The sequence below is a fragment of the Onychomys torridus genome, chromosome 17 (assembly GCF_903995425.1).
Source record: "Onychomys torridus chromosome 17, mOncTor1.1, whole genome shotgun sequence".
NCBI lineage: Eukaryota > Metazoa > Chordata > Mammalia > Rodentia > Cricetidae > Onychomys > Onychomys torridus.
Window position 1 is genome coordinate 59456543 of NC_050459.1, and position 25444 is coordinate 59481986.

Here is a 25444-nt window from a genome sequence, read left to right on the forward strand (position 1 = left end):
ACTCTAAGTCCTTAACTCTGTCCATACTGAGGACTGGGACCTGTGCTGGCTACTTTTGTGTCTACTTGACACAAGCTGGAGTTCTCCGAGAGGAGCGAACCTCAGCTGAGAAAACGCCTCCATACGATCTGGCAATCGGGTGTTTTCTTAATTACTGATTGACGGGGAAGGGTCCAGTCCATTGTGGGTGGTGCCATCTGGGCTCTCTAAGGAAACAGGCTGAGCAAACCATGATGAGCAAGCCAGTAAGCAGCACCCCTCCATGGTCTCTACATTAGCTCTTGCCTCTGGGTTCCTGCCCTACTCAAGTCCCTACCTTTGCTTCTGATGATGAACTGTTACATGGAACTGTGAATGAAATAAACCCTTTCTCCCCAGGTTGCTTTCAGTCACAATGTTTCATCACGAGGAGAGTAACCCTAGTGAAGACAGCACCTATGCTGCCAAGTGATTATTGTTTCTTCCACGTCGAGGTACAGAAGCTACAAATGAAGAAGCCTTCCATCCATCTTTTCTGGGCTGCCCACTGGCTCTGATCTGTTATCTTCCCTGACATCTTTCCTGGGGCTTCTGTGGTAGAGATCACAACATTTGCAAACCACCTTAGCTCTTGACCTAACTTTGTCTGCAACATAAAAACCTTCTATATGCCCCAGAAAGTTGGGTTGGAGATACATCGAATTCTTTTACATACATGATCTACAGCATTTTATCAAAATGTACAGTCACAAGAGCCTAAAGCGGCACCCCCTATTGAGAGACCGACACATTTCTCCAGAACAATCCAGCCAGAGACACTCCAGGAACATACCTACCTCTCTTCTAGGAATGCTTGCTCTAAAAAATCTCCTTTCTTTGGGAGCACTCTTCTCCCAGTGACACAGCCCCAGAGACATCCTTCTCTTAGGGGCACCCCTCTTTAGAGGCACCCCTCTTCAAGATACAGAGAGTCTAAATGTGGCAGTCACAGCCTTTGTAGATGCTTTCAGCTATATTAACCCTTTAAGTCTCATAGCTATGCAGTGCACAGTGTATCACTATCCCTATTTTGAAAACAAAATCAAACCAAGTTTCAGAATGAATCAATAGGCCAGGTAAAACCTTGTACTTCTGAGACTTGTGTACTTTCCATTTTCTCACCATGACCCAAGTCACTCACTACATATTCCACAGGGAAACACAACTACAGAACTGAAATGTGCCGGTTCTGAACTTGTCCCTCCAAAGGATCCTAAAACTCTGCTTCAAGCACATGGCAGACTGTTGGAAAAGAGAGACTTACTGGAAAGCTGCAATGTGAACAGAATTTGAAAGAGAAAGCACTGACATGTGCACACACCTCTAAAGTACTTGTGCTCATTTAACCTTCCCGCACCACCATCTCCAGGTAGATATACAGAAAACACATTTCAAAACTAAACTCCTACAACTTACAAGGTGTAGCTTTCCCTTCCTGCTGGCAGGGATGCTAAACGGCAGACAGGGGAAGTAAGGTCGCAGGAAACCTAGGTGAAATGACGGATATCCGTAAGGAGACGCACAACGCCAGATGGCAGCTATGGAGCACGTACCCTGCCTAAGCTGTCATTTTAGCTCAAGATGGATGTCCGTGGTAAACAGAGAGTAAATGCCTTGTCAGTGTGAGACTAAAGACTCTCACCCCAGCCACTGTCTACAGTGCAGCAGTGTCAGAGCAAATGTCTACTCATTACAACTATTGGCTCGGTCTCCACTCACATCTAGTAGCCCAGGAAAGGCCCACAGCTTGCCAATTTGACAAATCACTAGGGTATAACTGGCATTCTCTTGAATCCCAAATTTCCATTTACGCAATCATTTGCTCATATCCACAGAAACTTGCCAAATTCATTTAAAATATACCCACCACATAGATTTCCCAAAGAGCGATTACCACCCAAAAAACAAAAAACAAAACAACAATAACAACAAAAACCCACAGCCATGAAGTGAATGAGAACGGCACAGCTACCTTCCCCAGTAGGCAATCTCTTGAGGGCCTTTCCTGTAGACAGAGTTGGTAGAATCATGTAGTCCATTGCTGATCTCGGTAGAATAGCCCATCACTATCCCACCATCTGCTGACACACTCAGGACATCCTGATGTCCTCCCACAGAGGTCCTCTCCAAGAACTGACCACCTTCTTTAATGCGCTGCTGTATCATTGGCGTAAGCGGCATTTCAAAGCTAAAATAGCTATCAGGTTCTGAGTACAGTGTCTCTAATGACTCTGCACTGTAGTATAAGGAAGTGTTGTCCAAAATGGTTTCAAATTGGCTGCTGTATACATCAGTGGAGTCCTCCGTATATCCGGGCCCAAGAATATCATCATCTCCTCCCCTAAGGTGCTCCTCTTGTTCGAGAAACCTGGAAAATTAGTAAAAGTGAACATTTTCAATATTAACTTTTTTCTTTTCACTTTCCTGCTTTCAACCAACCATAGAGAAAAGACTGTGTTGTATAAATGTAACTGTTCTATCCACCAAACTCACGGCTTAGGAACATATTTGGGAAGAAAGGTATGAAACTTACTTAGGTTAAAATATTCTCTCTATATTATTTTGTGAGTGTTTTGCCTGAATGTATGTATGTGCCTCATGAATTTCTGGAGCCCACAGAAGTTAGAAGAGGATATCAGATCCTCTGAAATTGGAATTATGGATGGTTGTGAACCTCTATGGGAATTGAACTCGGGTCCTCTGCAGAAACAAGTACTCTTAACTACTAAACTACATCTCCAACCCAAGGTTAAAATATTCTTAATACACATCACTAATCTGTAAGTAATTTTTAATAAAGTTTCAAACTAGTTTCCTACATCTTCTAATACTGCCTATTGAAAAAAATATTAAATTTTCTTTTCAACCAGATAATTTAACTATAATCATTAATTATAAGAGAAGCACATAAATATTATGTAAACCTGATACAGTAAACAAGCAGTAAAAAATGCATAGAACTCTCACTGGCTATTAATACTTAGAAACCATCTATGTTCTGGGGGAAGAGGCTGTCAGAGTCCAGATGCTGCCCTCTGCTGACATAAAGTAGAACTACAGAGACTCAGGCTCACAGCAGGGAAGTAAACTTCTAAAAAGCTACCAACAATTGTGCTCTTCCCTGGAGAGGACTATTTCTCTGGATCACAGTATTCCTTAGCTGCTTTCAGTCCTTTGGGTAGAGTGAAGGTCTCCTGGGCTTTTCCACCCCTATTCCCATCCACATTAACACGTCTGTTGTCCTTGTTCAGATCATGAGATTTTATGGGTGTAACTTGATATTCCTACCAATGAGTTATCCAATACATATGGTCCACCCTGAAGACATACATACTAGTAACACTGTATATACTGAGCAGGTTGTATTTATGTATTTAGGAATATGTATATGTATATTCTATACATGTATGTAACATATATGTATATATGCATGTAACAACAATTAATTTTTTAAAAGGAGACTGAATTTCAAAGAGAGCAAGGAGAGTATATGGGAGGGTTTGGAGAAGGGGAAGAGAAAGGGGAAATTATCATCTTAAAAAAAGAATTTTTTAAAAAGCTGATAAACATTGCATTTGCAAAGACAGCCCAACTCATAAAAAGCTGGATACAACTTAGACATGAACATGAAGGAGTGGGGCATCAATGTTAGCATAGAGATGTGAAGAATTAATATCCAGCATGGTCTTCAAAGATGAAGATGAACATTCAGACAACTTAGGTAAGTCAGTCAGAAAACACAGAATTGATTCACAGCTTTGTTGCCTATTTGGTATGTAATTTTAGGTGAATTGACTTGACCTCTCTGCACCTCTGATTCCTTCAAATAGGAAATAAAGCAGAAATAAGAAGGACCAATTAAATGTCTCATAAATGATTCCTAAGTATTAGTAGACTCCACACTCAATGGTATGGTTGTCTTTGCTGGTATTAACTTATTGTCATTCCACTGTGTACCAAATAATTTTCAAACTTTTTCATTGTCTTAAAATAAAACAAAGATCCTGTACAGACCTCATTCCTCATTTTCTCTCTGGCCAACTGCCTCAGTTCTCAAGTCTCACTTAATTAACTTGTTTACAGAAAGATCTTACCCAAGCTGCCACCTGACTTAGTCTCTTTCTTTCCATTCAAGCTTATCTCTCCAGGAGATCTCTGTTCTTTCCCTTCACAGTACCCAGATAGTGTTTATGTGGTCAATTTGTATATTTAGCACTAAAGTCCACAGACCAGGGTTCTTGTGTACTTTCCCACATCTAACAGGGTCAGGGACACAACAAGCAGCCTGAAAACATTTCTAGACTAAAAAGGAAGGGGAGGGAAGGGGAGGAGAGAGAAGGGGAGGGAAGAGAAGGGGAGGGGAGGGGAGGGGAGGGGAGGAGAGGGAAGGGAAGGGAGGGGAGGGGAGGGGAGGGGAGGGGAGGGGAGGGGAGGGGAGGGGAGGGGAGGGAAGAAGCAGGGAGCAATCAATTACTAATCTGAACAGCAGTAAAAGTGCACATTTCAGATTGATGCAAAGACAAGAGGCATATATCAAGGCTACTTTTAATAGAAGGCAGGGATTTTGTGATCCTGATTAGTCACTCAAAGGAACATCATCTTAAAGGTGTCAACTGCATAGGAAAAGACACCCACATACACAAACACACCACACACACACTCCTTCAGGCTTGACATGTGTTTTAGCATATAAACTAGTAGTTCTCAGCCTTCCTAATCCTGTGATCTTTTAGCACAGCTCCTCTTGTGGTAAACCCAGCCATAAAATCATTTTCATAGCTACTTCATAACTGTAATTGTGTGGCTCTTAGGAATCCTAGTGTGAATGTCTGTGTTTTCCAACAGTCCTAGGTGACCCCTGTGAAAGGGTCCTTCAGCCCCAAAGGGGTCACGACCCACAGGGTGAGACATGAGCAGTGAGGAATGACAGATGAAAAGAAGGCTAGCAATCAAAGTATAGCAGTACAGAACACAAAAGATGACTTGTCAAAAGCAGTGATCGGATATGAACGGAAGGCCTGAAGAAAGACAGTTGTGTCTTCTATCTTTCCAGGCTCAGAGGTGGAAGAGATGTAAGAAATACTGAGGAAGGCTAGAAAATATCAGGAAATGTCAAGTGTACTTAACCAGGGCCAAATCTCAAAACACATGCCATTTGTGAGAAGAAGGGACTCCTTTGTGAACATCATGGAACAAGAGACTCGGAGTCTAGTCTACCACCTCCGACCTTCTGCGATGTCCCTTCACGCCCCAGAGAACTGCATGGCCCAAACCTCTATCTTCACACAGGAAAGCGGGCTGCATTACAGGCTGGATGCATGCTGCACGGCAGCCACTGTCTGCACTCGGAGGAAGGCCACACATGGGCTGCAGTGACTCCACAGGACATGTCAAAAACACATGGCAAGGGGAGTGTTCACAGTCTCCTCAGCATGGCTGCCCTGATCCTTGTCGAAAAGACAGCTTTATTACATGATGACTTTTCTGTCTTAGGCTTTTCTTCGATTCCACTTTCTATTGCACTCAAGTATCTTCCACTCTGTGACAATAAGGGCAGTGGAAATGGCAGCCCTCCCACTTATGCACAGGGATGAACTGCCGTTGGTATGAAACCAAAGACTATAACGGATCCTAAATATGTCGTTGCTATACATGCATAAATAAAGAATAATAAAGTTACTGCATACCAGCCATAGCAAGAGATTTAATAATCATAACAAATGGAACAGCTGTAACAATACACTGTAATAAAAGTTATGTAACACATGAATTATTTATTTCTAGATTTCTCCAGTTAAGATTTTTGAACATCACAGTTGACTCCAGGTAAATGGAATAAACCTTGCAAAGCAAACTGGCTGTTCGGGTGAGGCTATGGGCCTGTGTGGCAAGTCCCCACATCAAGCCAGGACAGTAAGTATCTGTAACACGTTCCAGGCATCACAAATAGCATGACAACTCTGGAGCTCACCTGTCTTTGTCTCCCTGGGCATCAAGGTTCTCCTCAAGGTGCTCTTTGCTTTCCTGCAGGAAGACTTCATCCTCTCCACTCTCGGCAAGTGGAACGGGGGACAGTGTCCCCAAGCTCGTGCCAGGCCTTGCTGAAGGAACTTTCCAGGTTTCATCCCTAACACTTCCAGTTAAATTCACAGAATTGCTGCACAAACCAGCCGTGGAGCTGGAATAGCTTGGCCCTTTGGCAAACTCCTTGCTCACAGGAGAGGCTGTCCTTTCCGGTGATTTCTCAAAGCCCATGGGATGCTGGGTCTCCGCCTTCTCTCCTGTCCACAGTATCTCTACTCCTTGAAACTCTACGTGTTTGATCCGGCCTTGGCGGCCCAGGAAGCCACCCGAATCACATCCTCTAGGGTGCGCTCTTCCAAGGTCAGACCTCTGATCTTTCAAAACACCAACTCTGCCTACAGGGTTCTGGCTCCCTGTTGAGCTCCGCAGGGAAGGCATGGGACATACTGGTTCCTGCACACAGAGAGGCCCTTGTTTCCTGTAATTAGTTATCTGGGACAGTTCTGTCTGAGCTTCTTCAGGTAAGAGTGCAGTCAGATCCTCCTGGATGCTCAAAGAAAAATCTCCCTCTGCTGGTACTTCCACTGAAAGAGGTAAGCCTGGTGATTTGCCTGGGCCAGCAGGGAATGTTCTATGGGCTCTCTGCGGCTTATGACTGGCAGTACTCAGTTCTTTATCCACCTGCTGACCTGACAACTTAGCATCTTTGTCCAGTACCTTTGTAGCCTGAAATGTTCCTGAAGCTATTCTGGCTTCTGTAGCTTTCAGAGCAGAGATTAAAGAGTCAATGGGTTGTAAACTTTGTTCCTGAGGGTGACACTGAGGGGCATTATTTGGTCCTTCTGTAACACTGTTGAGCGTAGAGGCTTGTCCAGTAAGAAGATGGACATCCTGATGCTCTGGAGGGTGGCATGGCAGAGACTTTGTATCAAAGTCTAGAGAGGCTCTCAGGCCTTCTCCTCCTCCTCCTTCTTCCATGGTCCCATATTCTGGAAATTCATTTGTGACAGTCGGTGGGAGTAAAGTGCTTCCTCCATGATCGCCTAGGAACAGGACAGAACGGAGACATGACATCAGGGTCTACTATGTATTCATGAATCTCATACACGGTAGGTTGTCAATAACTGTTTACTATTTCTTTCCACCCAATCCTGCAACACATACTTTTACTAACCTTGCAGTGGATCCTTCTATTCAGCATACATATTCATCACCACAGAAGTTCTACATAGGAGGAGGCAGAATAATGACTCACCCCATATTAACCCTACTTCTCAGGAAGTCCCAGAAATGAGACTGTAGTAACTCAGTTCCTTCATATGTACAAATATGAAAATTATGGGAAGTACCATTATCCAAATGCCACTGGTGAAATAATAAATATTGATGTGGGACATAACCCCACGAAGCCTTACAAATACGCCATGAAATCTGAGACTGGACCACAGAAAAAGCAAGATTTATTCAGTGAATATTTTCCAGCTGGAAGTCTGCTCTTCCCTGTCACCATCTAGGGAGGGAGTGTAGGAGGAATCTTAAAAATTCTTATTAATAAAATCAAACCTGAGCCAGGTATTGGGGTGAATGCTGGGAGATCAGAGAGGCAGAACAAGTCACAGCCACCTCACCTCACCAGTTCCTCAGCTGGTCTTGTTTCCTCAGACTGGAAGCTTCTGAGTCCTCCTCCACATGAATCTCAGCTGAACTGCTTCTCAAAAGCCTGAATGCTTAACCAGCCAAAAGCTTCTAGTTTCTGGTCTTCACACCTTCTATATCTTTCTGGTTTCTGCCATCACTCCCTGGGATTAAAGGCTTACTTTCTGGGATTAAATGTGTGAGTCACCATGCCTGGCTATTTCCAATGTGACCTTGAACTCACAGAGATCTACCTGGCTCTGCCTCCCAAGTGCTGGGATTAAAGGTGTGTGCTACCACCGCCTAACCTCTGTGTTTAATATTGTGGCCGTCCTGTTCTCTGACCTCAGATAAAGTTTATTAACGTGCACAATATTTCGGGGATCTCAGTTCCACCACAAGGGAGACATTTTTAAGCTCCCCTGAGGAGTGACAGTGAGGTCCACACGTAAGAGGAGACACAATGCGGAGAAGGGTTCTAGGACATCAACTGCGTGGAATTATTTTGCATTTTATTTATTTTTTTAATTAGTAAATAAGAGTTACATATATTTTTCAAGGTAATTTGACATACATCTATATCATTGTGGAATGACTAAATTAATCTAATAAGAATATATTAATTACCTCACATAATTGGTATATATATTTTTAATGTTAAAAATACTTAGAATCTACTCTTTCAGTATTTCAAGTAGTCATGATTAACTGTAGTCACTATATTCTAAAACATATTTCTTGGATTTATTTCTAACTGAAATCGTGTATCCACTGATGGACATTTTTATACCCTTGTCCTCAGCCTGATGACCACCATTCAAGGTCTGTTCCATGAGTGTAACATTTTGAGAGTTCACATATAAGGTTACCAACCACATAAAATTTAATTGCACCGTATGATGAATTACAGCATATAATGCAAAGGAAACAATATTTAATTAGGATATTTATTATAATCAATAAAATTTATTTTTCCCCATTAAAATGAGACCCAATACCAATCAGAGACCTGAAAATAGGGAAATTCTGACAAATAAAACCTTTAAATGAAAATTTATATGGGAAATAACTAAGTTAGGTCAGTATCCAACTTTCTTTGAACTTGGTTTGTGTTACTGAATCAGGAAAATCATCATCTATAGTATACTAACTTCTATTTTAGGAAAAAGAACTTTCATTGCTTATGAGCCACTGCAGAGACACAAGCTTCCTCTTTAGCAAAACAGTTAATAAAACAGCTAATAAATGTCTGAATACACACACACACACACACACACACACACACACACACACACACACACCTGTAGCATGAAAGACATGGCTGGAGGCATCGAAAAAATGGGGTAACTTGAAAGCATGTGTTAACATAAGATATGATATTCCCCACATACGAAAATTTGGTAAATAGTAATAGCATATCTGAGCATATAGGTTGTTTTGTACTCCACTTTGAACAATTTGGAATATTTCCATCATTAAATTTGAATCAAATAGAATACAATCTCAGGCACACCACTGAAGTACTTACAGGTTCTCTTGATGGAACTAATAAGATACACTTTCCTAACTCTGAAAGGAAGCCAACTTTTCAAACCTTGGCCTTAGACAGCTAAACAATTGGAGTCCCTTTCCCTTGGAAATATATTGACATTTTAATTTTTTTCAATAAACAATGCAGTTGACTGCCTATAAGTGTTTATGTTTATACTCAAAGTAAAATGCTACTCCCTGCCCTAACCAAGAGAACCCTCTGCAATGAAGAGAGGTAAATGCAGAGGTACCTGGCTGCTCAAGGTGCTGAGAAGCGATAGTTGATTGCTTAGCCCTAAACGGGACATTTACACCACCCCCTCTAAGGTTCAGGGATCATTGCAGAAGAGAGACAAGAATGAACTTCAGAGCCAAAAGGTAGAGAAAAGGGCTATGAACTTCTGCCTTCTAGGCACAAAATAATCTCACAATAGCTGTGCCTGGCTGCAATAGGCTTACACAAGACTGGGCCTATCAACAGTCAATCATGGATCAGGGATGGGCCTTCTGGGCCTACCCCTGCTTGCTAAGCTATTGGCTACTGGTGGATTCTGGGACAGGGGCTCACTGTCTTCGTTTGTAGACCAAATGAGGAGCCCGACAGGGTCCAGCAGATAGTTCCAAACCCATGGTCACACAAGTGATCCTGGTTAAACTCAATGGATCTCAAAATAACAACAACCAAACCAACGAAGTCCTGAATATGGAAAAAGGACTCGTAGGGAGGAAGGAGTAATGAGGTTGGAAACTGATTAGAAGATGGGGGTTACAATAATCAGAATGCACTTTATGCATGTATGAATCTGTCAGAGAACAATTCAGTAAACATTATATATTTTAGCTGGGCATGACAGTACAGCCTTTAATCCCAGAACCCAAGAGGCAGAAACAGAAGAATCACAGTGAGTCCAAGGCCAGCCTGGTCTTCATAGCAAGTTATAGGCCAGTCAGGAAAACATAGTAGACCATGTCTACAGAGCAAGATCCAGGACAGGCTCCAAAGCCACACAGAAAAACCCTGTCTTGAAAAGCCAAATAAAGAAAGAGAAAGAAAGGAAAGAAATGAAGGGAGGGAGGCAGAGAGAGACAAAGAAAGAAAGAAAGAAAGAAAGAAAGAAAGAGAGAGAGAGAGAAAGGGAGAGAGAGAGAGAGAAAGAAAGAGAAAGAAGAAAGGAAGGAAGGAAGGAAGGAAGGAAAGAAAGAAAGAGAGAGAGGAAGAAAGAAAGAAAGAAAGAAAGAAAGAAAGAAAGAAAGAAAGAAAGAAAGAAAGAAAGAAAGAAAGGCTATATTTTTTAAAAAATGTAGTGGGTCTTTGATTTTTTTCCATTTTAATATTAAGTTGTTGTGGAATATTATTTTAAGATGTGTTACATTTGTTTATGCTGTGGAACGTTTGTTTTAATGATGCAAAGATGTGTTGCATTCTTTTATGTTGCATTTGTTTAACTCTGTGAAGCTGTGTTACTTTGTCTGTCTAAAACCTCTGATTGGTCTCATTAAGAGCTGAACAGGCAATATCAAGGCAGGAGAAAGCACAGGAGCAGCTAGCAGCCAGAGAGAACGAATAGAAGGGGGGGCAAGAGAGATGGAGAGGCAAGAAAAGGAAGGAGAAGAAGATACTAGGGGCCAGCCACCCAGCCACCGAGCCACCGAGCCACCGAGCCACCCAGCCACCCAGCCACCCAGCCACCCAGCCACCCAGCCAGCCACAGAGTAAGAGTGACAGTCAGATCACAGAAGTAAGAAAAGGAAAAAGCCCAGAGGCAAAAGTATATGGGGTAATTTAAGTTAAGACAAGCTGGCTAGAAATAAGACAAGCTGAGGCGGGGCATTCATAAATGTGTGTGTTTATGTGGGAGCTGGGTGGCAGGCCCCCAAAAGAGCAAAAGAGTAAAAGACAACCAACAACATTAAGCAGTCTTAAATGTACTCACAAAAGTATGCAATGATCACCACTTTCTCATTACCCCTAAATAAATCCTGTATCCATTAGCAATCACTTTCCACTGTGCTCTTTCCTCTCTCCTTGGCAAGTCCCACCTTCTTAATCTCTATGGACATAGATATTATGAACACTGCATATGAGGTCATTCATACAACAAACGGCATTCTTTTCTCATTTATGCCACAACAACACTGTGTTCAGGAGGATTCAAGTTGTAATTATGAGTCAGAATCACCCTTTTCAGCACATTTTATTGAATTCCACTGAATAACTCTTTATTCACTCATTAACTAATAAATATTTAGGGGTTGTTTCCATTTTGGCTATTAGAGGTAACAAATCTGTATATAAATTTCTGTATCATCATATATTTTGAGTTATCATGGTTAAGAGTGGATTTTGCGGTCAGCGGGTAAATGTATTTCTAATGTTTTAAGAACATGCACAATGGCTTTGCAGGGCAACTGACTATGTTGCTTCGCTGCCAGTGTGTCAAGGGTTCCACTAGTGTCCGTGTTTGATCGTGGACAACCTCCCTAAAAGCTATAGCATGGCACTTCACCAGGCTTCTGCTTGCACTGCTAACTAACCATACTGAACATCTTTTTGCCATTTGTATGTCTTTTTTATTTTTTAATTATAAAATGTTTGCCATTTGTATGTCTTTTTTGAATACGTGTCTGTCCAGATCTTTTATCCATTTTACAATTGTTATGCCTTTTTTATTATTTGATTATAAAAATTCTTATAAACATCTCATGAGGTGTCTTTTTACTTGACTGTCAGCACCTTTTAAGTTATAAAATTTGTAATTTTGATTAAGGTCTAACTTACCTGGTTTTCTTTGGTTGATTATCTTTTTGTTATATGTAACAAATCACTATTTTATCCAAGGTTAAAAAGATATACTCCCATTTTATTTTAGTGGATTTATAGAGTTAGCTGTTTTAAGTTCATTTCTGTGTATGGTATAATTTAAGTTCCTTCTATTGCCTGTGGACATCTACTTGTCTTGGCACTATTTGCTGAAAAGACTATTCTCCCTGCTCTTTTAATTGCCTTGATACCCTTGTGAAAACTCAACTGACCAACACAGTAAGGTTTTATTGTAACTCTCCATCCTATCACAGTGAGCTGGATCTTCATGCCAGCATACCTCTGTCTTGACCACAGCTGCTCTGCAATAGGTAAAGTGTGGAACTGGGAGAGTCTCCCAACTCTGTCCTCTCTTTTCCAGAATGTTCTGGCAACTCTGGGTCCCTTATATTTCCTATATGAATTTTAGGATCAACCTACCAGACAGCTGGGATTTTTAACAAGAATGGCAATTAGTCTATAGAGTACTACATTCTTGGCCATATTACTATTACATGGGTTGTCCTTCCATTATTTCATCCCCTTTACTTTCTTTCAGCAATAGTTTTGTGAACAAGTTTTTAATTATCTTATTTTTATTTTATTCATATTGACAATATTGAGTGGATTTCTAAAACAATTAATTTCTACTGTGCATTCTTACCGCATTAAAGTACATTGGGGTGCTATTTATTACTCTTACACTCAACTACCTTGTGACGCTTGTGTTTTAGATCTCATAGTATTTTATACATTTCTTGAGGTTTTCTACATAAAATGCCTTGTTATCTGTGAAGAGAGAGGTTTGCATCTTTCCGGTCCCAACCTAGCTTCCTTTATGGTCTCTCTCAGCTCCCCTTCCAGTGTTAGGTCATTGCTTCCCTATTTGCAGATGACATGATAGTATACATGAGTGACCCCAAATATTCAACCAAGGAACTGATACGGCTTATAACCACCTTCAGCAACATAGCAGGATACAAGATCAACTCAAAAAAATCAGTAGCCCTCCTATATACAATAGACAAACAGGCTGAGAAGGAAATCAGAGATACATCACCATTTACAATAGCCGCAAATGATATAAAATATCTTGGGGTTACTCTAACTAAGCATGGGAAGGACCTATATGATAAGAACTTTAAGTCCCTGAAAAAACAAATTGAAGAAGATGTCAGAAAATGGAAAGATCTCCCATGCTCATGGATAGGCAGGATTAACATAATAAAAATGGCAATCTTACCAAAAGCAATCTACAGATTCAATGCAATCCCCATCAAATTACCAACACAATTCTTCACAGACCTGGAAAGAATAATACTCAACTTTATTTGGAAAAACAAAAAACCCAGGATAGCCAAAAGAATCCTGTACAATAAAACAACCTCTGGAGGCATCACAATCCCTGACCTCAAGCTCTACTATAGAGCTACTGTAATAAAAACAGCTTGGTACTGGCATAAAAACCGACATGTGGACCAATGGAATCGAATTGAAGACCCTGACATTAATCAGCACACCTATGAACATATAATTTTTGACAAAGAAGCCAAAAATTACAGTGGAAAAAAGAAAGCATCTTCAACAAATGGTGCTGGCATAACTGGATGTCAACGTGTAGAAGGCAGCAAATAGATCCATATCTGTCACTGTGCACAAAACTTAAGTCTAAGTGGATCAAAGACATCAACATAAATCCAGTTACTCTGAACCTGATAGAAGAGAAAGTAGAAGTAGTCTTGAACACATTGGCACCGGAGATCACTTTCTAAATATAACACCAGTAACACAGACACTGAGAGAAACAATCAATCAATGGGACCTGTTGAAACTGAGAAGCTTTTGTAGAGCAAAGGACATGGTCAACAAGACAAAGCTACAGCCTACAGAATGGGAAAAGGTCTTCACCAACCCCACATCTGACAGAGGGCTGATATCCAGAATATATAAAGAACTCAAGAAATTAGACATCAAAATGCCCAACAGTCCAATTAAGAAATGGGCTATAGAACTAAACAGAGAATTCTCAACAGAGGACATTCAAATGGCTGAAAGACATTTAAGAAATTGCTCAACATCCCTAATTATCTGAAAAAATGCAAATCAAAATGACTCTGAGATACCACCCTCACCTGTCAGAACAGCTAAGATCAAAAACATAGAAGACAGCTCATGCTAGAGAGGATGTGGAGTAAGGGGAACTCTCCTCCACTGCTGGTGGGAATGCAAGCTTGTACAGACACTTTGGAAATCAATATGGCGCTTCCTTAGAAAATTGGGAATCCATCTCCCCCAAGACCCAGCTATAGCACTCTTGGGCATATACCCAAGGAATGCTCAATCATACCACAAGGGCTCAGCTATGTTCATATCAGCATTGTTTATAATAGCCAGAACCTGGAAACAACCTAGATGCCCTTCAACTGAAGAATAGATTAAGAAAATATGGTATGCATACACAATGGAGTACTACTCAGCAGAGAAAAACAATGACATCATGAGGTTTGCAGGCAAATGGATGGATCTAGAAAAAATCATCCTGAGTGAGGTAACCCAGACTCAGAAAGACAAACATGGTATGTCCTCACTCCTAAGTGGATACTAGATGTAAAACAAAGATGACTAGACTGCTACACAACTCCAGGGAGGCTACCTAGAAAACAGGACCCTAGGAAAGACACAGGATCGCCCAATGTCAGAGAAATGGATGAGATCTACATGAACAACCTGGACGTGAGTGGGGGTAATGAAGGGCAAGGTTCGAGGGAAAGACAGCTTAGGGGAGCAGGAGATCCCAGCTGGATCAATAATAGAAAGGGAGAACAAGGAATAACAGACCATGATAAATGAAGACCACATGAGAACAGGAAGAAGCAAAGTGCTAGAGAGGTCCCCAGAAATCCACAATGATACATCCACTGTAGACTACTGGCAATGGTGGAGAGAAAGCCTGATCTGACCTAGTCTGGTGATCAGATGGTCAAAACCCTAACGGTTGTGCTGGAACTCTCATCCAATAACTGATGGAAGTGGAAGCAGAGATCCTTGGCCAGGCCCCTAGTGGAGCTCCAGGAGTTCAATTATCGAGAAAGAGGAGGGACTGTAAGAGTGTGAATTGTTGAGACCAAGATTGGAAAAGCACAGGGACAAATAGCCAAACTAATGGAAACACATGAATTATGAAGCAAAAGTTGTGGAGCCCCCAACTGGATCAGGCCCTCTGGATAAGTGAAACAATTGAATAGCTTGAACTATGGGAGGCACCCAGGCTCTGGGACCCGGACCTATCCTTAGTGCATGAGCTGGCTGTTTGGAACCTTGGGCTTACACAGGGACACTTTGCTGAGCCTGGAAGGAGGGGACTGGACCTGCCTGTACTGAATCCACCAGGTTGAATTGAATCCCCAGGGGAGTCTTGGCCCTGGAGGAGATGGGAATGGAGGGGAAGGAATAGGGGGAAGATGGGAACAGGGGCGGGAGGGGGGAGGACAGGGGAACCCATGGCTGATGTGTAAAATTAAAACACAAATATAATAAATTAAAAAGGGAGAAAAAAGAAATAACCCCCCCCCCCAAAAAAAAAGGATGGATGTCAGACATCATACCTCGAAAAGGCTTTAATTCTGACATATACTGGAAGTAAAGTTAACCACATGGCCATCCTGAACTTTACATACTGTCCTTTGCCTTCGTTTAGTATCTTTTTTACTTAACATACTTTTTCTCATTTCAAATGATCATATTATTTTTACCCTTCCAGATTTAACTCCAATTTACTACCTTTAATTAAGTCTTCCTTTGATAACCAACTCTTGAAAGAAAGAAAGCACTTTCCCTCACTGGAAATGCCCACAGAACTTTAGCTATTCACATACATGAAATCAGAAGCATGGTGTTAACTTACATTTTAAGGTTCAAAGAGCTACAATTTTTAAAGTCTTTATTATTTTTATTTATGTATGTGTGTATATGTCTGTGTGAGTGCTTCCATCCCCTGGGAGCTGCAGCTGTAGTTATGAGCCATCCAACACTGCTGCAGAGATCCAAACAGTTCCTCTGGGGGAACAGAGGAGTTTTTAACCAGTGAGCCACTTTTCTATCCTGCAAAAAGGTATTTTAGGAAACTCTACCACAGTGACACTAAAGTCATACACATACCAAAATCTACTCCAGTGAAATTCACTCAGGAGAACAAAGAAGTGTTAACTGACATCATCTGGGAGCCCCCTTTGATTTTTCATCTAGAAAATAAGGACTGGCCCAGGGAAGTCACCGAAAATAGAGAAATGGGCTCTCAAAAAAGTATGCTAAGTCCTTCACTGCAAGTGCAGTACTTTTCCTGGAATGTTGTTCAGACAGGAAAAGGAAGTACATGGAGTGTAGGAAATGCTTGTGATGCCTGACACCACCTGGCACCTGGTCCAAGCAAAAGAGTTCAAAGACATGAAAACTCATTGCAGGCTCCACTTCTCCATCAGCTCTCTTGGCCTAAGCTTATTCTCTAGAAAGAACTGTTGAATACGTTTCATTATCTTCTAGGAAGTAAAGACTGGTACAGACAGTCAAGGGCAAATAACAATCTAAGGGACTAAGGAAGATGTGCCAACCGTGCAAACAACACACTCTAACCAGAGCCGAGCCTGGACTACATGGACAGTCTCCAGCTTCACAGGGATAAATTCATAGGAAAGATTCAGCTGCCACTAAGTAGTGAAGTCACTGTTTTTAATGGCAATAAAGTTAACAAAAATAAACATTCTTCCATCTGTAGTAGTAGTTTCTACATACAAACAACTTCCATGGGCTCCATACACTGTTCTTCAGAAGACATTTCACAGGACTCAGCAGGTCTTTCCCTGAAAAAAAGGGACCCCTTTGCTTCCTTTTGCTGTTTACATTTCTCCTCACCAACTGCCTTTAACAACAAACAAAACTTTGCAAAATATTAATCCTACCTTTTGTCTGGAATTTTGTATTTATCCCATGGAAGTAATTCCTATGGAAATCACCATGTAAGTATGATTATTTCTTAAAAGGAAAGAAAGAAATTGAACCAATTTTTAGTTTACTTTAAGCTCTTGTTTGGTTTTTCTGCTTCTTTTTGAAGCATTACCGCTATTTCCAGCACTCATTCGCTCACTCAGCAAACCTTTGTATCTATAACCTGTTCCATAACAAACATCAGGAATTCAAAAGAACACTGTCAGATATGGCATGTGAGTTTGACACGACAAAGAACACCTGAATGGCATGTGCAGGGTGTCCGAGGCAAGAGAGTATGGGCATAAACAGACTCAGGACAGCCAAAGGCTTGGGCAAGGCAGAGGGAAGGGCTTGAGGCAGAACACACGCAGAAGGGACTAGGTTGGAACAAAGAAGCCAGGGTGGCCACCAGTCCCAGGGTGTTTTATTGTAGCTGGATGTTTCTCCCTGGGTCCCACCAAGCCCTGTATACTGTGAATGTGTTGCTCTGATTGGTTAATAAATAAAATGTTGATTGGCCAGTAGCCAGGCAGGAAGTATAGATGGGACAAGCAGCGAGGAGAATTCTGGGAACAGGAAGTCTGAGTCAGGAGACACTGCCAGCCACTGCCATGAGGAGCAGGATGTAAAGTACCGGTAAGCCACGAGCCATGTGGCAAGGTATAGATTTATAGAAATGGGTTAATTTAAGATATAAGAACTAGATAGCAAGAAGCCTGAGCCATTAGGCCAGACAGTCTGAATTAATAGAAGGCCCTGTGTGTTTATTTGGGTCTGAGTGGCTGTGGGCCCAGGCGGGACTGAAGAAAACTCCAGCTATACTCTATCCACATCTACTGTCATCTCCCTCTCCCTATATCTACCTACTTTCCACATATTTCCACCAAAGCCACTGTTTCCCCCATCTGCCTGCTGTGGGCTGTCACCCCTGATGTCAGGTACCCCACCCCATCTAATACTAAGACCCCAATCAACATTTCTTTCTGCAGAAAGCCTTACTGAATTAGTTATGCCCCAAATCTGACAAGGGGATTTGCTAAATATTAAAAAGAAGAACTCTAGCACTTACCTGAATATGAACCACACACTCATAGAATTGGAGTAGCAGGTGCATAACCATATTTCTTTTTTCCCTCTTAAAAGAATGTAAATGTAGTCTAAAATATATGTAGGAGGGAAGTGAATGGAAGGAGGAGAGTTCCACTCACTGAAAAATTATACTAGGAGGGAATTTTTATTTCATTGAAAGTTGTCTTTTCTATCTAGAATCTTATCTACTACATTGTATATTTGGCAAAGCTTCCAAAAAATTATCTTTCCTGGTATTTGGTAAAGTTACTTTTCTGTGATCTGTAAACCCACTGGCTTCTTAAATTTGATTTAATATACTGAGAAAGAAATAGGATAATTTTAATGTTAACAAGATCAATTTTAGCACTGCTTTGCACTCTGTATTAAGTAGCCATCTGTTTCTGCAACACAGGGAAAGGACTGTAATAAAACGATGGAATAGAAACATAATATGTTTCAATCATGAGGAAATGAGCCTGTTTCACAAGACTAGCTGTAGAGAGACTATGCCTTCCTAAGAATGATCTTTTAGAACCAGTGTATGAAATATGCTCTTCCACTCTGGTGGAAACTCAAGAGAAAATGGTTCCAGGAAAAACACCCCCGGACCATTTGGCACATGTACCAGACACTTGGTCACTGAAACTTGAATAGAGAAAAGTAGCTTTCTTGAGTGATTCTGAGCAGCAGGACCTAAGCTTCCACAGGGAACATGATGCCACATCTAGCCGAGGTTCTTAGGGGATGTACAGGTATGAATTCTACACACTTGTTTCCTGGGCCCTGGGCCCAGTGCATTTTAGGAAGAGTCGCTGGCTTGTTTTTCTTTGCCACCATTAGAATATAAACTCCAGAGGGCACTTGTCTGTTCTTTGCCATTACATCCCTTACGACACTAGAGCCTAGCAAAATGGACATTTATGTTGTCTATGTGACATAAAGAAGGTCATACAATCTACAGGATGTCGATTAGGAGAACTCAAGGCAAAAAAAAAAAAAAAAGGCCCCTCCAACACACATAAAACAGGACATGATAACCAAAGAACAGCTTGAACAGGGTGCTGGAAATGCAGAGCGCCATTCCATTCTTAGAGTAGACTCATTCTTTCATCCTCTCGGCCAGCTTCTCTTGTGTACTAAGTCCGAGGCAAACATGGGGAGAAGAGCAGCAGCCCAGATGAGCAGAGGACTACTCCTGCCATCAGGGGCTCCCTCACAAGTCACGACTCCTTCGGACACACTGCCTGCAGACAGAGTTTACTGGGGGAAAGTTCAATGGACACAACTTGAGCTGCACCTCTAGAAACTAGTGTGACGTCAGCCAGGCTGTTAACGTGAAACACAGATTTCACAACGGACCACTCAGCAAACCCTGTGGTGTTCAATATACTAGCCATATTTACATTTGACCATGAACATTCACTGCCTAAAATTGCAAATTCAGTGTAGAAGAGGTGGCTCAGCAGGTAAGAGTACTTGCTCTTTCTAGAGAACCTGCGATCAATTCCTACCACCCACAAGGTGGCTTACAGCCTTCTCTAACTCCAGTTTCAGGTGATTCAGTGCCCTCCTCAGGCCTGCATGGACATGCACGTGGTACACAGGCATAAATGCGACAAAATCCCTATACCTATAAAATAAAAGTAAATAAATCTAAAAAATATTAATTCTTCAGTCAGTGTTCCAGCTATATCACTAACAGCTCTCAAAGTACTCTATATAAACAGATCATTAAAATGTCTATTACCACAGAAAGTTTGATTTGAAAGTGCTGCCCTAAAGCTTCGTACTTAGTATGACCTTGAGACAGCAACATACACATCACACAGAAGGATGCCACAAAAGCACTGCTCAGACTTTCCAAGGTAGAATCTTGAGGGTTTCGAATAAGAAACTTAAATGAGGAACTGCAGAGATGGTCCACAGGCATAAGGACCTAAGTTACCTGACACTCACATCAAAAGTCAGGCATGCCGGTAGAAAGATAGCTCAGTGGTAACAACACCTGTTGCTCTTGCAGAGGACCTGGGTTCACTTCCCTGCACCCACAGGGCAGTTCACAACTAGTTGAAACCCTCATTCCAGGGAACGTGAGTGCGCTCTTCTGGCCTATACAGGCACTGCACAAATATGGCATACATAAATACATACATATACACATAGAAATAAATACATCTTTTAAAAAAGCCAGGGTTGGCTACACATGACTATAACACCCACACTAGGGGATGGACATAAGTACATTATTTTTAACTGTTTTACATATATGTTTATTTGTTCAGGAGAATGTGCGCCATGCCATGCCTTTTGAGCTCACGGGACAACCTGTGTAAAGTGTTTCTCTCCCACTACCATGTGGATGGACTCTGAGAACAGAGCTAAGGTCATTCGGCCTGGCAGCATGTGCCCTTACCCACTGAGCCACTTCACTGTCCCAGCAGAAAGATTCCAAGGACTAAACATTCAGCCAGGCTAGCTGAAAATGACAAGTTTCCAGTTCAGGGACCCCATTTCAAGGCAGCTTCTCCATGCACTGCCATGGGTACACACACACAAACTCATGTGCATGCATCACACACACACATACACACACACACACACACACACACACACACACACACACACCCCTAAAAATAAATGAATCAACAGGCCAGAGACTCATGTACACAGTAAGTAAGGAGCACTGCTCCAGAACCTATACCACCCCCTAGAAGTCATTCTGACAATATTTAATTTTTGCTCTTTAAAAAAAATTACAAGTTCCTACCTAACTGAAAATTCCAATAGTTCAACGAATAGAACAGACAACAACCAACCCCAGTTTTCAGTGGCCAGAAAGTCTCCACTCCTCGCTCCATCATTTTGCTCTCATACCAAGTAATCCAGGGTACTTTTCAAAGAGCAGAAGAGGATGAAGGACCTTGGCTGGGGTTTAGAAGGACCTTCCCTGAGTTTAGAGCTCATTGTGAGTGTTGCTCAGATAGTCCGTGACTACACTTACACAAAAATTCAAGAGGATCTGGACCACAAAAATGTAAACGTTACTATCCAGTAGTCCTTAAATAAATTACATGGGTGTTTAAAAGGTAAGGCTGAGAGGAAGTAAGGCTTTGCAGTACACAGAAAACAGAGGGGTGTTGTTGGTGTCGTTGTTGTTGTTGTTGTTGTTGTTGTTGTTGTTTTCCCTAGGGATTCCTATTCCTGCCCTTGGGTACATTACTTGTTAAAGAAACTATGATCACATTCAGTTTGCTGAGGCACTAGTGAGCTGCACTAAGAGTCTATAATCTGTTTTTTGAGAATAACACAGATCATCACATTCTCGGTCCTCTATAAATCACAGGTCATCGAACCACCAAAAGCCTGCTTCCCTCCTTCTCATGTGTGTTGTTTCAAATTGCAATAACATACACGAAAACTACACTTTCTTGAATTATTTCAAGAGTGGAAGTTTTACAGAAACAAGCTAAAGGCAAAGCCTCTGACTGCCTCAGAAGCGATTCCTCCCCTATGCTGGGAAAGAGTGCCAATTTTGACCGTTCAGTCTGTAATTTTGTTAATGGAAGATTGTGAGACAAATGCCTCATTTACAAACCAAATACAAAAATCAAGCCTCGCAGAATTAAAAAGACCTCAAGTGCATTTTGCCTATAAGTAACTATAATTCTTAACTATGAAAAACGGTGATCAACAACCTCTCCAGATACAGATGTACAGCTTGTACCCTCAATGCAACAGGAAGGGCCGCACTAAAGCAAAGCAGGGGTAATCTCATCCCCCTACCAAGCAGTAGAAAATGTATTTGGAATGATAAAAATATCGGAAAATGAGAGGGGTAAGTGCGAAACTGCCAAATGAGTAATCTAACCGCATTATATTTGGGGACCCACTCTTCACCTAAAAAAAGTCTTATTTTGGAGAAGACTACCATATATAATGGATGATACTATTTTCTGGACATTGATAACTCCCTAAGTGCATGAATATTTAAGGTTTTTTGTGCTTCAAAGGCCAGGAAAGACCGGGCAAGCATTATTCAAGCTTTTAACATGTGCACACAAATACAGAATGTTCCATTAATTGGACATTCTTCCCCTGGTGATTAATAGTTACAGCTGTGCTTACCACAAACCAAATCCCATATGCTAATGATTCAGAACCCAGTTTTTCTCATTCAGTCCTAATTCCTACAGGAGTGATAGTAGCTTACCATGCCAGTCAGTCTCAGCAGAAGCTCTGTAAACTGTGGAGCAGCAGACAGTGTTCACAAGGTTAGAAGGAGGAGATGAGAAGCAAGCCCTTAATGCTAGAGCAAATTTCTGCAATGCACAGAACACCGCTCCCAGCACCGAGATCTTTCAGTGGGAGCTGACCTGCAATCATGGCTTTTTAAAAACTAGACTCCTTACTCAGCCTGGACAGTTCTCCAGTTCTGTCTGTCTCTCAACTGCTTCTCATAATTTTTGTGTCTTAGGTGCACACTCCAAATTTCCTCACTTAGCCTTACCTCTTCTCTCTCTATTTTATCCACTCTGTCCATTTTCTACACTTCTTCCTGTTTATAAATCTATGCTTTTAGTATCCAGTTTTAAAATATCTCTACACTGACTCTTCAGTTTTTATTAAGTTTTTTTAAAAGAGAATAAAAGTTCACACTGAACTCCTAAATCCATATCATTACAGGGGCTTTCTTTTGCTAAAGTTAACACAGAGATGTGGCAATATTAGAATAAATTTTTCCTGTACATTTTATGAAGCTATTTTATTTTTTGAGCTGAGGATCAAACCCAGGGCTTCTACCACTGAGCTAAATCCCCAACCCTAATGAAGCTATTTAATGTGAAGAAATTTAAACTGATGTCCAAAATACTACAGAATTCTTTTAAAAATCACCGGGTGCCAAGAGCCAAGGTGGAATTAGCAGTGCTGACCAGTGCAGCTGGGAACTCCTTAGCAAGGCAGATGTCAGTGTAAACAAACAAGCTCTGGAGCCAGGACCCAGGACCAGCCTCTGCTAACCCACATTGGCTTTCATGCTCAGTTAGAAACCTTAGGTTTAAAGTCTGGATTCGCCCCACAAACCGACAGAACAATCACAAGTAAATCTACCAATGAAAGTTCAACAGAAAGTTGAAACTCAGTTTTTCTAGAGAGAGAAATAAATCTTAAAAATACTTTAAAATGCTTTTGACAGACAGGCAAGACACACTGAGGAGTCACAAGACAGTTGCCTCTTCCAGGAGAGACTAGACCTCAGGGTCAACTCCAGTGGGGACATTTGGGTGCCACTTCTAAAGTCATCCTCATCCGCTCAGGGCTATGTAGATTCCTTGCTGTGCTTCAGACAAGCAGATGAAAAGGAGCTGGGGTTCTTTAAGAGAAACTCCTCCCCTATCCTATCCAAAACCATAGCTCTCTAAAGAGTAGCCTGTATCCTCTCTCTGCCTATATAATGCATCACCAAAAGGGAGCTTATTTCTAAAGGGCAATAGAATGCCCTGTCCCTAGGAAAACTGCTTGGGGACAGAGGAATGAAAGGAAATAAAATTATAGGTAAGCATGATGTTCCACTATATTTAAAAATATAAAGAAATTTGGAAAATTCAGTATCAGACACTAAAATAAATATTCTAAGCTAAAGCCAAGTGAGGTACCGGGCAAAAGCATGGAGGCCCCCATGGCATCTTTCTGTCTTCTGGGGCATTAAAGATTGCTTGGCAGGGATACCCCAGAATGAAGTCTGCTCTTCTCTAGAGCTAGCAGGATTCAGCAGAACTTGGGCTCGCCCCCAGAAGTCTCCTACTGGGATGGCCAAAAGACAACACCAGCAAGCGAAAGCAGTCAATGATATAATGTCACAGCAGCACTTCACAAAAGATAGATTAACAAAGCATCGTTGCCTGCATAGACCTACAAATAGAGGTTACTCACAGAGATTACTGTAGCTCCAGCAGTTACCCATTGATCATAGAAAATGCCCAGTTCATCAGTTTAACGCTTGAGAAAAGTTAACGAGAGAGAAGCAAGCTAATGCAAAATGTGCTGTTCTAGTCAACTGGAAGCAAATTAGTTTCAAATTTCCTGGAGGCCCCTCTTGCCCTGCACTGCACACGGTGATGTAAATGGAAGCACTTTGAGACTTGGAACCAGAGCCGAGCCGAGCCCAGGAACTGCAGCCTCAGCCCCTCACAAAGGCAGAGCAGTCTGCTCTCCTGCTGTGCTCAGCCTCAGTCGCTCTCTACCTTGGTAGCTTACCGAAAACAGCCACTGTAGGGCTTTTCTATAATTGTGAAAACTACTTCCAAGGAGATGACTGAGATGCGGGAGTTAGCTTTAATGTAACCATTCCCCCAGTGCAGCAGCAGGAAGCCGGCAGAGGCTCAGGGAGGATCGTACCATCCTGGGTGACATCAGAGGTGGGGCTGTCATCCTAGGATTATGCAGCATTTTCTCTGATGCTGGAATGACACACATGAACTGAGCCGGGCTGGTTCCCTTTAAAAGCATTTAATTCTCGCGCTGTTCCAACGGAAGAGGCAAATGCAAAAGCACAGCCCCAAGCTGCTTCCAGGACGTCAATCCTGAGCTGACAGTCCTTATCTAACTTGTAAGTGCTGCTGCACAAAGTCATTTTACTAATGCTTGCATTACGGTTCCTCTGATAAATTAATATTCCATGGGCAATGGATAGCGCTTGAAAATATGACATGAAAAGATGGAAAGGCGTTAAGATCCAGGTGTAAAAGCAATGGCATAAACTTTTCCATCACTAATATACTTTGGATGCGTACAACACTTTTCAAGCAATCTCAGAAAAACCACTCATTTTATAAATAATATGAAACTAACGCATGGTAAACAACATAATACTGACCCTTGGGCTTGGTATAAATATGAATAATCATCTCATCTTAGGCTTAGGGTGTTCCTCTGTGCTAAAGCACTACCTATCCCCAGGGTTGGTCCCCAGCACTGAAGAAACAGGAAGTAAGTAACCCATCTTGAGTAGCACTAATATTCTAATCAGCACGAGAAGCAAAGACACTTACTTCAATGTTATTTTTTCCTATTCTCTACACTCAGTGAGCAGCAATCGGCCAGGTGCCAGAAAACGTGTTCGCTTTAATTCAATGTCCATTTTTATAAACAATCCATTAGATTAGAAACTGTTTAATAACAATGTGTTAGACACCACACCAAGCAGTTTCATTTTGTGAATCCACCTAATCCTTCCAGCAGCCTCTGGGATAGCCACTATTATTAACCCATTGTATAGAGGGGACCATTAACATACAAAAGAGGTATAAGTCATCTCAGACCAGGAGAGTAAAACTGGCACCACTGGACCTCAAACATGACACTATGCTCTAAAGTTCACCCTCT

General features: G+C 41.6%; 1 protein-coding gene and 1 long non-coding RNA gene across 3 annotated transcripts in view; one reads left to right on the forward strand and one right to left on the reverse strand.

The window, feature by feature from the left end:
• The window catches only part of LOC118597614, a 5244-nt gene extending 2571 nt beyond the window's left edge, over nucleotides 1–2673 (forward strand). The window contains exon 3 of the long non-coding RNA XR_004946876.1: nucleotides 379–2673. This is a non-coding gene — a long non-coding RNA (uncharacterized LOC118597614). The remainder of the gene's footprint in view (nucleotides 1–378) is intronic.
• The window catches only part of Psd3 (pleckstrin and Sec7 domain containing 3), a 288299-nt gene extending 263871 nt beyond the window's left edge, over nucleotides 1–24428 (reverse strand). The window contains exons 1-4 of one of the 2 annotated variants that reach the window (XM_036209202.1): nucleotides 23993–24428; nucleotides 22272–22304; nucleotides 5990–7085; nucleotides 1991–2386 (exon numbers count right to left, since the gene is read on the reverse strand). In XM_036209202.1, the coding sequence (XP_036065095.1) occupies nucleotides 1991–2386; nucleotides 5990–7085; nucleotides 22272–22304; nucleotides 23993–24023 (1556 nt within the window). In that variant the 5' untranslated portion in view covers nucleotides 24024–24428. The remainder of the gene's footprint in view (nucleotides 1–1990; nucleotides 2387–5989; nucleotides 7086–22271; nucleotides 22305–23992) is intronic. The other variant, XM_036209203.1, reaches the window with a different exon arrangement.
• Between the last annotated feature and the right edge of the window lie 1016 nt (nucleotides 24429–25444).